At 44.5% G+C, this 15,117-nt stretch overlaps 1 protein-coding gene across 1 annotated transcript in view; it reads right to left on the minus strand.

Annotated features, from left to right (window-relative positions):
- Positions 1–15,117, minus strand: part of LOC147728922 (sodium/nucleoside cotransporter 2-like) — a 475,735-nt gene that overhangs the window by 344,269 nt on the left and 116,349 nt on the right. The window contains exon 2 of the mRNA XM_086959167.1: positions 12,110–12,189. Within this exon, the coding sequence (XP_086815293.1) occupies positions 12,110–12,178 (69 nt within the window). The 5' untranslated portion in view covers positions 12,179–12,189. The remainder of the gene's footprint in view (positions 1–12,109; positions 12,190–15,117) is intronic.

Here is a 15,117-nt window from a genome sequence, read left to right on the forward strand (position 1 = left end):
TTTGATCTCTGACTTCAAACAATTGTTCAAGGCTTTTAAAGAGGGACTGGAGTGTTCTCTTTTGGAAGGGGAGGAGAGTCAAATTGGGTATGTCTTGGACATTTCTTTTGATTTTGAGAGAGCTACAGCCTTATCAGTAAGTGCTTCTATTGCTACAAGGCGTATTCTTGTCTTTAACCCCTTCGCTGCGGCGGCAATTCCGCTGCAGCGCTAGGGGGGGGGGGGGCGAGCGGCGCTCGCATGCTCGTGACAGAGCCGCTCCGTCACGAGCCGCAGTTGCGCTGTGCTCATGACGGAGCGGTTCCGTCATGGCCCCGCCCGCTTAATAGAACGCGCCGGGCAGGCGCGAAATCAGCGCCGTGCAGGCGCGGCGGCAGGGCCATGACGGAACCGCTCCGTCATGAGCACAGCGCAACCGCGGCTCATGACGGAGCGGCTCCGTCATGAGCATACAAGGGGTTAAGGATTGCAAGACAGATACTACCCATAGAACATCAGGTCTCAGAAATCCATTTGAGGGTACACAACGTTTTGGGGGAGAAGTGGAGGGCAAGATCCATAATCTTTTTAAAGGAAAGAAGCATTCCTCATAATCTAAACAGAGCTTTTACGCGCCACAATCCAAGAAGTCATTTTTTTACTGCCTTCTCTCAGGCACCAGCAGGATTAGCAAGGAAACTTTCACTCTAAAGGCGAGAAAGCCTAAGTCTCACAACAAGCATTGCTCCTCACTATTGCTGAAATGGCTGGGTATTTGCAATTCAACGCAGAATTCGGTACTTTCTGGAGCCTTGTCTCCAATCCACTTCAGATGATTGGCTCCTTCAAACAGTCCAAGTGGGCTACAAGATAGAATTTAGAATCCAAAGACTTTCAAAAAGGATAAGCAGCTGGCAATCAGTCAAGGGACAGAGTCCCTGTCATCAAGGAATTGATATCAAAGGTTCTCCAGACTGAGTGGGACCAGAGGTTTTGTTCTAAAATCTTACTGGTTTAGAAGAGGACTGAAGGGTTTAAAGAGTCTGAACAAATTCATCAGGGTACTACTGTTCAAAATGGAAACCATGCAGAGGGCCATTCCTCTAGTGTGTCAGGGGCATTTAATGGTCACCCTTGACCTCCAGGATGCCTACTACTCTTTAGGAAGACATGTGGTGCAGTAGCCAATGCGGCTGACTCCAAAGCACAGGGACTAATGGTTAAATTCCTGGAGGCAGGTTAGTCCAGCACCTTGAGACTCTGGCCAATAGCTTGCCTAATCTTCCCGACGGCCCCCTGCCCCGGGACACCTCACCTGAGGTAGCTGCGCTCTTTATAAATGCTGGTATACTATCTGTTATGCCCTGCATAGTTATTCTATTTTCCCTTTCTTCCTGCTGCTCAGTCAATGTGAATGTTTACTATAGAATGTTGGGAATACAGTGATGCATGGAATGTTTCCTACTACCTGGAACTAATGGCTTGACCACTGGCTAATCTACTTATACTTCACCTGTTACCTGGACTACCTGTCTGTTGTACTTACCAACCATCTGGATGTACTTGAACCGACTACAGATTAAAGGTACGTGCTAAATCTACTCAGTGTCTACTTCTACCACAGAGCACAACATATTTTGGCGATGAGCGAGAGTTGGAGGCGTTCCCACTGGCCTACTTATCTCCACTACTGGTCAAGGAAGCGCAAGATGACATCTGTAATGAGTCCAGAGGGTGAGAAGGAGCCACAAGTATTACTGGCGTAGACAACTAATAAACAATGCTACAGCAAGCATACAAGCGGCAACACGTCAAGCAACACAAGAGGAATCATCGCAACAAAAGAAACTGGTGCAGCATATTCAGCAACCCCACCAGTGTCTTGTACAAGAAGACAGCCCCAACAAAAGCATGCTGTACCGTGTGCTCCGACCCTAATCACCTAAAGTGCATCCTACTGAACACCCGCTCGGTCCACAGACACGCCACTGCACTCAGGTACCTACTCGACACTGCATCCCCGGACGTCGCCTTCCTTACAGAAACCTGGATGAACGCATCATCAGCGCCCGACATCGCCATAGCCATCCCGGACGCCCTACAAGATCATCCGAAAAGACCGCATCAACCAAACAGGAGGAGGCATCGCCATCGTCCATAAGAACACCATCCGAATCACGACCAGCTCCGACGATAACCTCGCTACCGCCGAACACCTCCACTTCCAGATCCACACCGACTCCAAGACCACACTTAGAGGCACCCTCATCTACAGACCACCAGGAACCTGCACACAATTCAGCGAAGACATCACCGACTTCATCAGCCCACATGCCCTTGACTCCGAAAACTACATCCTACTGGGAGACATCAACTTCCACCTGGAAAAGAAAACCGACAACCACACCACCATCCTTCTAGACAACCTAGCCAATCTCGGACTCAAACAACTTGTTGACACCCCCACCCATGTAGCCGGACATACGCTCGATTCTATCTTCACCTCCAGTAAACACATCTCCTTCGATCACACCACAGCTCTCCATTGGACGGACCACAGCTGTGTTCACTTCAGCTACAAAAAAACCACGACCCACAACCCCCCACAACCTATTCCTCGAAGACACTGGAACAAAATCACCACCGACCAACTTCTCACATCGCTCAACCAAAACCTTCCCGCCCTATCATCAGACCCAAACCAAGCTGCCACCAAACTCACACAATGGATCACTCACAGCGCTGGTAGCAAAAAGGCCCCCTGGTTCAATGATGACCTTAAGAAATCCAAGAAGCTATGCCGTACTCTTGAGAAAACATGGAGAAAAAACCCGACCACTGACCACCTTCAAGGCCGCCACCCGCAAACACCACCAGCTGATCCGATCCACCAAGAAATTAGCATTCAAGGATCGGCTCGACAACAACGCCCACAACAGCAAGGAACTATTCAACATCGTCAAAGAATTTACCAACCCCACCGCAGGCTCAAACGACATTACTCCCTCCCAAGACCTCTGCGATTCGTTATCCTCTTTCTTCCACAACAAAGTCGCCGACATACATAACAGCTTTGAGAACCTATTCAAAGAACAGTCCACTCCACCCAGCTCCGAACCAAAACCGCACTCTAACAACCTTAGCGCCTGGAACCCAATCACCACTGAAGACACCATCCGCCTAATGAACTCCATCCATTCAGGATCGCCAACCGACCCGTGTCCCCACCACATCTTTAACAAAGCAGACTCTATCATCGCACCCCATCTCCGTGATGTCATCAATTGCTCCTTCAACTCTGTTACCTTCCCAGAAAGCTGGAAACACGCCGAACTCAGTGCCCTCCTGAAGAAACCCACAGCAGACCCCTCTGAACTTAAGAACTACCACTCCATTTCCCTCCTCCCATTCCCTGCCAAAGTCATTGAGAAAGCCGTCAATAGCCAGCTCCCTGCCTTCCTTGAATCCAACAATTCCCTCAACACCTCACAGTCCGGCTTCCGGGGCAAACACAGCACCGAAACTGCCCTCATCGCTAGTACAGATGACATTCGAACGCTACTAGACAACGGAGAAACAGTTGCCCTCATCCTACTCGACCTCTCCGCCGCCTTCGACACAGTTTGTCATAACACCCTCATACAACGCCTCAACAACGTCGGCATACAAGGAAAAGCTTTGAACTGGATCATCTCGTTCCTCGCCGGGAGAACCCAGAGAGTCCGCCTCCCCCCATTCAAATCAGAGGCCACCGAAGTCATCTGCGGAGTACCACAAGGTTCATCACTCAGTCCCACCCTCTTCAACGTTTACATGAGTCCACTCGCATCTATCGCGCGACAACACAACCTCAACATCATCTCCTACGCTGACGACACCCAATTGATCCTTTCCCTCACCAAAGACCCTAACACCGCCAAAACCAATCTTCAGGAAGGCATGAAAAAAGTAGCCGAATGGATGAAAAACAGCCGCCTAAAACTAAACTCAGACAAAACGGAAGTCCTCATCCTAGGATCATCCCCTTCTGCCTGGGACGACTCATGGTGGCCACCGGCCCTGGGCACAGCACCCATACCTACAGACCACGCACGTAACCTGGGCTTCATCCTGGTCTCCTCCCTCTCGATGACCAGACAAGTCAACGCCGTCTCATCCTCATGCTTCAACGTACTTCGCATGCTCAAAAAAATCTTCCGTTGGATCCCCACCGAAACAAGAAAGACTGTCACCCAATCTCTGGTCACTAGCCGTCTGGACTATGAAAACACCCTCTACGCCGGAACAACAGCCAAATTACAGAAAAAACTCCAACGCATCCAAAACGCGTCAGCCAGACTCATTTTGGACATCCCTAGCCAAGCTCACATTACCAGTCACCTGAAAGACCTCCACTGGCTTCCCGTCAACAAGAGAATAACGTTCCGCCTCCTCACCCACGCACACAAGGCCCTCTACAACCTAGGACCCGAATGCCTCAACACACAACTGTCCTTCTACACACGCACCCGCCAACTACGATCCTCCAATCAAGCCCTCGCCGCAATTCCGCGCATCCACAGATCCACCATGGGAGGAAGATCCTTCTCCTACTTGGCGACCAAAACCTGGAATTCTCTCCCCACTCACCTCCGCCTTACAAAGAAGCACATTTCCTTCAGAAAGCAACTTAAAACCTGGCTATTCGATAAATAATACACACCCTCCCCCAAGCGCCTTGAGACCCTCTGGGTGAGTAGTGCGCTATACAAATTCATGAACTTGAACTTGAACTTGTGTGTTTGCCACAAGAACTGCACAATCAAGAGAAGAGTGTTTCTTGGTAATGTCTTTAAACTTGTTTAAATAGTGCAGGTATGCTGCACATGCCATGATATGTGCAGCGCAAAGTCTGTCTGCTACTGGATGTAACAGTTACTTTGGAGGAGCCAGGAAAAGGACTTTAAGTGCCACAAGTATCCACCATGGGTGTAGAGATCTCTGCAGTTGGGTTCACACATCGATTTGGATTTGTAAACATGCACTGTGGTGATAATTTTCAGTGTGGAGAATTCACATGAAGGACAGCTGAGGATGTGACAAGGAGCCACTTTGGCAAGCTTCGGTTATTCCAAGTTTCTCCCTGGCAGTGGCTAATTGCGTGACTTGATGTGGTGCATTTTTGGCGCATCACAGATGCAGTGTCACAGGGAGCAGAGTCGGGTGAGACACATTTTTGTCATTTATTGTTGGTCTATTCTGAGACCTGATGTCTTTGGGGACTTTTCAACTGTCATTTTTTAATTTAAAAATGAGACTCGACTCTTCAGTAGCAAACAGAGTCTTACCTTCGTGTGGGTCTCTCGCGCTGTTCCTTTTTGCAGTTGTGACGTTCTAGGAAGCACTGTGTTTGTCCATCAACGTTTTGAGGCACTGGCGTGCCGTGAGCCACCCTGCACGACGTGGGATTGGTCGGCACCATCTTGTGGAGGGCAATCGCCATTCTAAATCAATGCTTATCAGCCTCTCATCTTGCCAACCTCTTATTTTGCCAACCACATTTTGTTTTTCTTGCGGGCGTGGCGTCTTTAATAAAATTGTACGGTGCACCTAGGGGTTTTCACGTGATCCCAGTGATTGGCATGAGTATTTTTAATCCATGTTCTCTTTCATACATCAAGAATGTTCTGGATGAGAGATTTCTACAGTAGTGTCTTTGCCTTGCCAGTACTATGTATGTAATGTTTAGAATCCATGCTTGATGAATTAACGCTTAAAATGTATGTGCCAGCTTCCACAGATTAGGTTTTGTTTCTCTATGGAAGTCTTTGTCTAGTTATTATAGTGGGTAGCTGTTCTATAATATCTCTTACATTAGGGATGGGCATGGGTTTGGGTACGAGTCCCTCTCCCATAAAGCATTTTATGATCTCTTTTCACATAGTGTTAATTGTAGCACACAGCCTCTACATTGCGGTAGGTTCATGAGTGTATTTCACTTTTAAAGTTGTTTGTTCTATACTGTTTAGTAACCCTGACACAGGGTATGTTTATTGGGCCTCCACCAAATAACATAACAGGTAACCCTTAAACTGGGTTGGTTTTGTTTCATGGATGCGTTTCCCATTTACAGTTGTTTATTTAGTAACCCTGACACGGGGTATGTTTATCGGGTCTCCGCCAATTAACATAACAGGTAACTTTTACACTGGGTTGGTTTTGCTCTTGGGTACGATTCCCATTTACAGTTGTTTATCAGGCAACCCCTACTCGGGGTCAGTTTTGGGGATTTCTCCAATCTACATTTCATGTAACCCTTACACTGAGTGGGTTTTGGGTTTATGGGTACGGTCCCCCTACACAGGGTGTATTAACATAGTTCATGGTCCCATATTCATGTATAAAGTCTTACTGGACTTTATGTGTCACAGTCCCTAGTGTTAGTACCTCATATGAGTGGTGGAAGTTTGGTTTGTAGCTCCTCTTTCACAGCAAATGCATGTTTCCTTATGTGAGGAATCTTGTCTATTATTTTGTTCCTTTTCAGGAGGGATTGTAGTTGCAGGTTTGTTTTCGCCCTCTGCAATTTACCAGGAACTTTGTTCTTTATGTTTATTGGGAGAGGATGGGTTATTTTACTCCACTGATGTTTGTAAGGCATCCGTTCTCTCTGTTTTGAATAGCTCTGACCCTCTTGTGATGTTTACTTTATTTAACATCCCTGGGTTTTGAACTATTTCTTGCAATTGTACATTTCTGTGTATAGTTATTCTTTTGCAGTATTGTTACTTTTTGTTTTCTTTTAAAAGGAAAGGGGTGTTTTATGCCCTGCATAGTTATTCTATTTTCCCTTTCTTCCTGATGCTCAGCCAATGTGCATGTTTACAGTAGAATGTTTATTTATTTAAAACATTTGTATAGCGCAGCTGTCACCTTGCAGGTATCCTGGCGCTGTAAAATAACTCCTAAGGTGGAAGGCAGTGGGGGCAACAGAGCGAGGTAACCAGATATTAACATTTAGGGAAAAGCCAGGTTTTGATCCGCTTTCTGAAAGGAAGAAGTTCGGTTATTTGGCGAATGTCGAGGGGCAGACTGTTCCAAAGTTTTGCGGCTGCAACTCTGAAGGATCTTCCCCCGGTCCTGACTTTGTAGAATCTTGGTACTGTGACAAGGCGGGCTGTGGAGGAGCGGAGGGCTCTGGTTGGGATGTACCTGGAGAACATTGTTTGCAGGGAGCTGGGCCCAACTCCGTGCAGTGCTTTAAAAACAAGACAAAGTGATTGGGAGAATATGTTGGGAATGCAGTGATGCTTGGAATGTTGGGTGTCTGTGTGAGTGAGGAATGACAGTTAGAGAGAGAGGGGCTGAGCAGCAGGCAGGTTGCTCCTGGTGGGGCTTGCTACTACAAGGGGTTTCCTACTACTTGGAACTAATGACTTGACCGCTGGCTAATCTACTTATACTTCATCTGTTACCTGGACTACCTATCTGTTGTACTTACCAACCATCTGGATATACTTGAATCGACTACAGAATAAAGGTACATGTTAAATCTACTTGGCTACCAGTGTCTACTTCTACCACAGAGCACAACACTATCACATGCCAATTTTTCTTCCTCTTCTGAGATTTCTCAGTTTTTGAGTCATGGGTCGACATTTCCTGTTCAATATGCTCCTGTTTGAGTGGAGGACAGCTCACAGGATATTCATGAAAGTGGTTGCCCCTTTGGTAGCATGTGTCTTCCAAAAATCTGTCTATACCCCACTTAATTTAATTTTAACAAGTGCGGAGTCTCCACACATAAAAATACCTCTTTTTATGTGCAGAGTCAGCACTCGTAAAGATACTACTCCTTAATCTCTTTGTGGTTAGCAAACAACAGAAAACTTACACAAAAGTGTAAGCTTACCTTAGTGAATCAGGGCCACAATGTTCAACAGTTGGCTACATTCTAAGCTCCCCTCACATGCAGCACAGGTACAAGATGGTCATCAGCAGTGCAAGCTAAGATATTCTTCACAGCCATGACAGGAGTCACACTGGCAGCAGCTTCTAAGATTATTTCAGGCACCGAATACCCAGGGTAAAGTATAGAAGTGGGTTTGTCCCTGAAGGTTCAAGCCAGATGCTAGGGTCTGGTTCAACTCGTGGTCCTTTTGTGCTCTTGAGTCCAAACGGAGTTTAGCTTTCTGGTGTCTTCTGCCTGCTAGTGAAAACACAATATTCCCCTAGAATTTGTAAATATTGTTACACCATTCTCACATTCATAAGAATACCATCATTCATACTCAAGTACAATCAACCTATAGGGTATAGAGATACCTTAAGAACAGGCCCCCTTGAAAACTTGAAAAGGTCAAGCAAAATAAGCCACTGAGATTAAGGTATAGCGCATACACAAGCTTGTAGTTTATTAAAATCACAGAATAACATTTTTTTTTGTTATTTTTATAAAAACACGAAGACCATTTCTCCGGCTCCTAGAGTTGGAGACAGTACAATGTCTTATACATTGGTTAAAACAGTATACATATATAGTGCAATAACAATACATTGTAAAAGGCACAATAATTAAATCTACAAGAGGAAACCCTGTTGACACAGATAAGATTCTGTTGTCTATAAAGGTCCAATCCTATTTTTGGGGAGAGAAGGCCAGGTAAGAGCCCTGCTCCTATCCTTATGGCTCCTCCCTGTGGATTCCTTATACACAAGTAGCTACCCAAGCTCTAAATTATGCACCAAGAATGAAAGACAGAGCATTAAACTTTGACAGTAAACAGGAGCGAGAAATAGATACAAATCTAGTGGCTACATTACACAATGTGAGATCAGAAAATCTGGGGACAACCCAGGCTTGACCACGTTACCAAAGTGTGAGACTTGGCAATTATTTTATTTGATTAAGCCTCCTATTGTTTCCATTATTGCAAATGAGAAAACCTTGAAATATGTATGAATGTGTTCTGTGCAAAAATCTCTCTTGTGTTTAACTTATGAACTATAATGCTGCTCCGTGTAAAGTAAGAATGTAGCCCACATATATGGTGCACATGACAACTGACTGCCTCTGAGTTTCCTAATGGTATTGTAGTCGGAGTGGAAGGTGGGAGGTGGAGACATGAATATTTAAAATTGATCCCTCTTAATAAATGTGTCTGAAGGCAGGGATATATTCTAATGTACTAAGGCGAAACGCTTGTCAAACAAATATACTTTACTGAATTTCAAGTACATTTCATCATATTTTTGCATAATATTTATTGAAGGATTTCCATGCCAAATGTGTGCATGGCTCAACTCGTGCCTGGGCTCTAAGAGTCAGGACAGGGCTCTAGGGCCAAGACAGATGCTTAACTTGGCGTCTCACCCAACTATGCTACAGTTCAGTGTATAACAGTTACGTGAGTTCCACCTCTCTCAGTCTCTTGTTTTCTGAGATTCTGGTCAGTATCTATGGGTCTCAGAAGGATAACTAATCCTACTTCTGGTTTTAATAAGGAAGAATTGTGCAGTAGTGACCCTAAAAAGCAGTTTAAAGTTGACTATGTATTTTTTAAGCACATACAGGAGCATACAATGCTCAAAACATTCGTTTTCCCAGTTCCATCACCTTGTCCAAAGTAAGTCTATGTTGCTTTACTAACTGCAGTTGTCTGCTCTCTACCCGTCAGGCTGAACAAAGTGCTTACTGTGACTGTCTTATTTCCAGAAGCCACCCAGCAGCGTCGGCATAACTTCTTCGACCACTTTTGATATCAGGCAGCCCAGGCCAAATGGCACACTCTGCAATTACAAAAGTAAGCATGCATACTGCTCAGCCATTCAGTGTGCATGAAAGGAGTACTTTGCAGTGCCACCATAGGTGCTTCAGTAGATTCTGCTGACTGGAGTCTAATTCTTGCAGATGAGGTTATCAGCTAGCAGCTAGATCCCAGTGCTGTAAGAGCACATGTGGGGTGAGTGAACAGTGATGCAAGAACAATATTCAGACGAGTGGTGTAGCCACCAATGTTACATTGCTGAACTCATACGGATTCTGAAACATCCAAGCATCACACAAAGAACAAAAAAGCACATCCTCCAAATAAAATTATGAGCTCAAAGTTATTGCACGCACTCATAACCTAGTAGGAAGCTTTTTCCTAGTCCCACCCTACATGATAAACAATAGATCTTTGATAGGTCACCTCAACTACAACTTATTGTGGCATGCTTCATCCTCCCCCACACTGGAGTAAAATGAGACTACTCCAGTGGACTCAGCCACATTTAAGAGTTCTTTCATATTTTTATTACCAGACAGTTGCAGGGGTCCAGATATTACATTAAAAATACCTAAGGGTACACATCAAGAATGTATCCTTATGAAAAGGTACCAATAGTATATGATAAAACAAAAATGTGTGATGTGTGGTCTTAAGGTGAGAAATGATGATTTACCTGACAACTTACAATTGCCAACATGTTTTGACCTAATTGTATGCCTATACTGGTCTACAGTCTTATTCGGGAGTCTTCAGGGACTGAAGAACTTCCTGCCTTAAACACTCATACTTGGCATGCAAAAATAATATGTGGCATAAGGCTCTCGTACCTGTCTGCTGTAATAGTGATGCCTGTAGGTACCCTAGGTTTCTTGTATTCCTGTTCAGGCAGGACCTGGCTTGGGAGATTGAGCTTGACTGTTACTATGAGCAGCAGGGTCTAAGCAGATTTGCTAATGTTTTCGATCCAATCAGAGGTTGGTGAAATACAATGGTAAGGGATGTGGCCCGAGCAATTGTCTGTCCCTGAGAATAATTCGAGCATTCCAACCATTATCTTGTTTTGTTGCTGTTGAAACCTTAAATGCCAGTCTGACCCTGGTCCACAGAGAGAGTGAAAGAAAGTAAGTGAATTAAAGCTAGTTACCAATGCATAAAAAACAATAAAAAGAGAGAGACGAAGGGAGAGAGAAGGAGGCTCCATACTCTATACCAGGGATCTCCAACTTTTTTCTGTAATGAGAGCTACTTATATTTAGTGAAAATAAGCCTAAGCTATCAATAATATTAGAGTTGTAATCGTGACCATGTCCAACAAGATTACATTTGTGGTCCCTATTTATCAGATTATCGGCAGTGGTCACCTCAGTGCATCATGGGTAATAGATACCAGCCATAGCTGTGTGATTTATCACCCAAATATCATTTTTAAATATGTTGGAAATTCAACAATTTTTTCTCCCAAAATCAACTTATGAGTTTTGAAAATACACACATTTTTGTCTTGCATACAATTTTAAAAATGTTGGCATATATATACAAATTTGATCAAGCTAAAGATTTTAATTTAGTGAGCTGGGCGCACGAGCCACAGGTTGGAGAACCCTGCTCTATACATTTGCCTCCTGCAAGTGACAGAGGGACTTATTTGCAAGCTGTGCAGCCGCTGCTTCACTTTTTATACCTGCACCAGGAGTCGTTCCATTGCTGTTGCGGTGGGCGTTCCCAGGCAAGGATCTGTACACCTGGGAAAGCGCCAAAACTGTATGCCTCCCAAGGGCAGGCATATCGAGGGGAAATATGTCTATTTCTCCTCATTTTTTCCTTTTTCTATGTGTGTTGCATCCTGTGGCACACATAGAAAGAGAAAAACACCTCCATGGATTGTTTTTGTGCAGGAATGTGTTCCTTCCTGCACAAAAACAATCCAGCCAAAAATGCGGACACCCATGGTGCAAGGGTGCCTGCGTTGGCGCTAGGACCATGTCGTGTGCAGGCTGAATACACTGTAGCTCATAGATACACTGGTCTGCCCAAATCATTGTAAATGAGGGCATCGGTGCTTGGAAGAGGAAGCAGCAGGGGTCACATCTGGGCCTGTTTGAATTTACCACTAGTCAATCTCCTGCAGTGGCTATGATGACTGACTGCCAGCGCGAGAGTCATGGAGTTCTGAGGTACTAGATTTCTTTCATCCCACCCATGAGACTCGGGTCCTGTGAGAGGCCAAATAACAGTGAGGTTAAGACCAGATTCGACCAGAATATTGAGAAATGCGTCCGGGACTAACAAAAATACTGCACATGATGCTTAATGAAGAAAAAGTAGCAGATATTGGGAGAGGGAAGCTCCGAAAAAGCAGGGTGAAGATTACACTTTACCGTATTCTCATAACCTTCGTTATCAAGCCCCTTTCCAGGAGTCTGGGTCTTCACATATCTCATCTCCATCTTCCTTTCAGCTGCAAAAGAAATGAACCAAAGCAGAAGTGAGCTGAGAGGCGCGTTTGGCTGCACACTGCACAACATCCTTTTTTGGTTCTTTGACTTGCACTTCTCTTTTCAAACTCGCGGCAGATTCACAGCATCCTCGCACGTGTCTCTATTTCACACCTTTACAAATCATGATAAACAGTTCAGAATCCAGAGCACAGAGAGAGAGAGAGAGAGAGAGAGAGAGAGAGAGTGGGAAGAAGTCAGAATTACTGCCATGCACTATATACAAGTCCTTTTGTGGTTTAAAACTCTAAGTAGAGCACCTGGGGCTGCACCGTTGGGTATTAGTGTGTGTGCCTGCGTACCTGCTCTACTTACCTTGCAGTAGATGCTATGGACACAAATGTTCCCAAAAATAACTCCCCAACACAAACCTCACATCACAGAATAGAAAATATGGTGGGGCTGCAGTCACACGGGAGGAATGGTGGGCACAGAAGTGTGCATGACTGTTTAGCCGGTCATCTTGGACTGGCCAAACAGTCATGCTCACTTTGCATGTTCCACACAGCCTGGTGAGGAAATTGCCCAGGCTCCCATTCCCCCATCTGAGTGCCAACCCACAGCGCTCAGACCAGTCACAACGCTGCACGGCAGCATTGTGATTGGCTTAGGGGAGGGAGCCTGTGTGTGCTTCCAGTTCCTGCTTCCATTCTGGGACGTCGCTAGTGAAGCGAGAAGAAACGCAACCGCCAAAGAGGGAAATGTTCATTTTTTTGTTATTGTTTTTTTTATAAACCCCAGCCCAGCCACCCCTGTTCTCTGCCAGCCGCCACTGTTGGTGGGAAGTCTCTCAAACACCAGGGGCATGATTCACAACATTGAACTTACACTTTTGTCTACATGGTTTTTGGTATTCACAAACTACAGGCCTCATTTACAGTAATGTGCCGTATCTTTGGGATACAGCATATTCCTATATTCCTGTCCTTTTCCCTTGTGCCGGCGCACAATGCGATGCCATGCGCCACACAAAATCAATCCGTTGAGGTGATTTCCTGTTTCTAAGTGTGCTGCAGAAAGAGGAAAAAACTAGGAAATATTAAAACATTTCTCCTCGTTGTGCCTTGCTAAAGCGACCCGTGTAGTGGAGTTAGAACCTGACGCTTTCCCAGGTTTACTATTCCTTTTAAATCTAGTAATGTTTCAGATTCCATGGGTGTTGCGTGGGAACACCTACAGCAACACCTATGGAAAGCCCCTGTCACGCAGTGTTCTGCATGAAGAGAGCACATATTTACAAAGTCATGAAAAGTGCCTTTGCGAGGCCTTGTAAATATGCTGCGGTATATTGCGCCACCAGAGCATCAAAAAAGTGATAATCTGGTGGTGCAAAAGTGCAACTTTAGTTGTACTAATAGTAATTTTATGACTACGGAGATTTTGCAGGACAGGCCTATCGTTTTATAGGCAGAGTCTCTCAGCGTCGTACAATAACTATTAATGAAATTAAACTCGTAGTTACCCAAAAGAATAGAAAACCTAAACAAAAGTGCACGTTTATTTTAGCAAATCTGGCACAAAGATGTCAGCCTTACATTCTGGAGTTAGAACTGGGAGAACCCTTTGCTGCAGCATAGGATTTTGATTTGTGAGCCGCTCCAGGTGGATGAAAAGTCCTGGAGCCTGAACAGGTGATTCTTGTTGCCACTGACTTACGGATTCACAAGGGGTTATCTACTAACATTCTGTGCAAGAGCTTATGTGGCACGAAGCAATGAAAGCAAGTTCATCAGTTTAACAGTATATGGTGCAGGCAAAACTGTGCAGCTGCACAACACCTGTGCCAGTACTATGCGTAGCAAGCACTGAAGATGGGTTCCTGGTGAAAACACACAATCAGGTACATATTGTTAATGCCAGTTTAATGTTAGAACACCTGATTATCAACCCACATGTGGTAAGAGTCTTTCTGAGTGGATTAGGCTCACTTAAAATTAGAAACTGTGAATGAAACTGCATAAATACATCACAGAACGTGTTATGATTAAACTAGGTTAAATGCCCAAATTAAAAATAAGATTGATGAAAAATGTAAAAGCGGTGAAAGGAAGCACGTGGAAGAGATAAAGTTGGTGTGAGAGGAAGTACATATAAAAATAAATGGTTTCTAACCATGCAATGTATAGTTTGACACATAGCCAGTTCTGCATTTATCTTATTTTAACGCCAGACAGTATTTCAAATTTATCTAGGATCTCCATTAGCGCCTCTCCAACACGCTGGGTCCCCCGAGCACAGGAATCGGTTGGGCCGAATTTGTCTGCATCCACTAGGCCGAATTTGTCTGCATCCACTAGGCCGAATTTGTCTGCATCCACTAGAAATTACTTGTATCGCACTTTTTCGTTTGTTGCAATGGTTATACTCAATACAGCATGACTGAGATTGTTATTGTGGTAAGCCAATAGTCATCGCTAAAGGCTTTATCTGTTTATTATAAACTTTTATGATAAAAGAACTTGGCCTGACACATTTATTGTGAAAATCATATGTTAAAATCAATGGCCATTTAAGTGCAAATTGGAATTAAATTATATTAAAGCCTACAGATAGGTATTTTGTTACATGAATATCACAGATTATCCTAATATGCAGAGGGTTTTTGTGTTGGCCACCCAGTGTGTCAAACTATAAACTGAAGGTTTTCTCTTTGAGAATCCTTGTTAGGCGGTCTTAGGAGAGACAGTACTTTTCCTAGCCAACTGTAATTTTGTGCATCTTTCTAATTATGTGACTGTACGGCTGTTGGGAGCCTTGTGGAAAACTGAATGCTAGAGTTAGGTATAGTGACAAGCTATATACCTGTTTTGTGCACTGAAAACAACATAGTCAATGCCATAGGTTTAGTTTGCTTATTATGAAACATTATGACAAAGGCAGTTGGTATAGCT

This window comes from Lissotriton vulgaris, chromosome 2_2 (genome assembly GCF_964263255.1).
Source record: "Lissotriton vulgaris chromosome 2_2, aLisVul1.2, whole genome shotgun sequence".
In the NCBI taxonomy this organism is placed as follows: Eukaryota; Metazoa; Chordata; class Amphibia; order Caudata; family Salamandridae; genus Lissotriton; species Lissotriton vulgaris.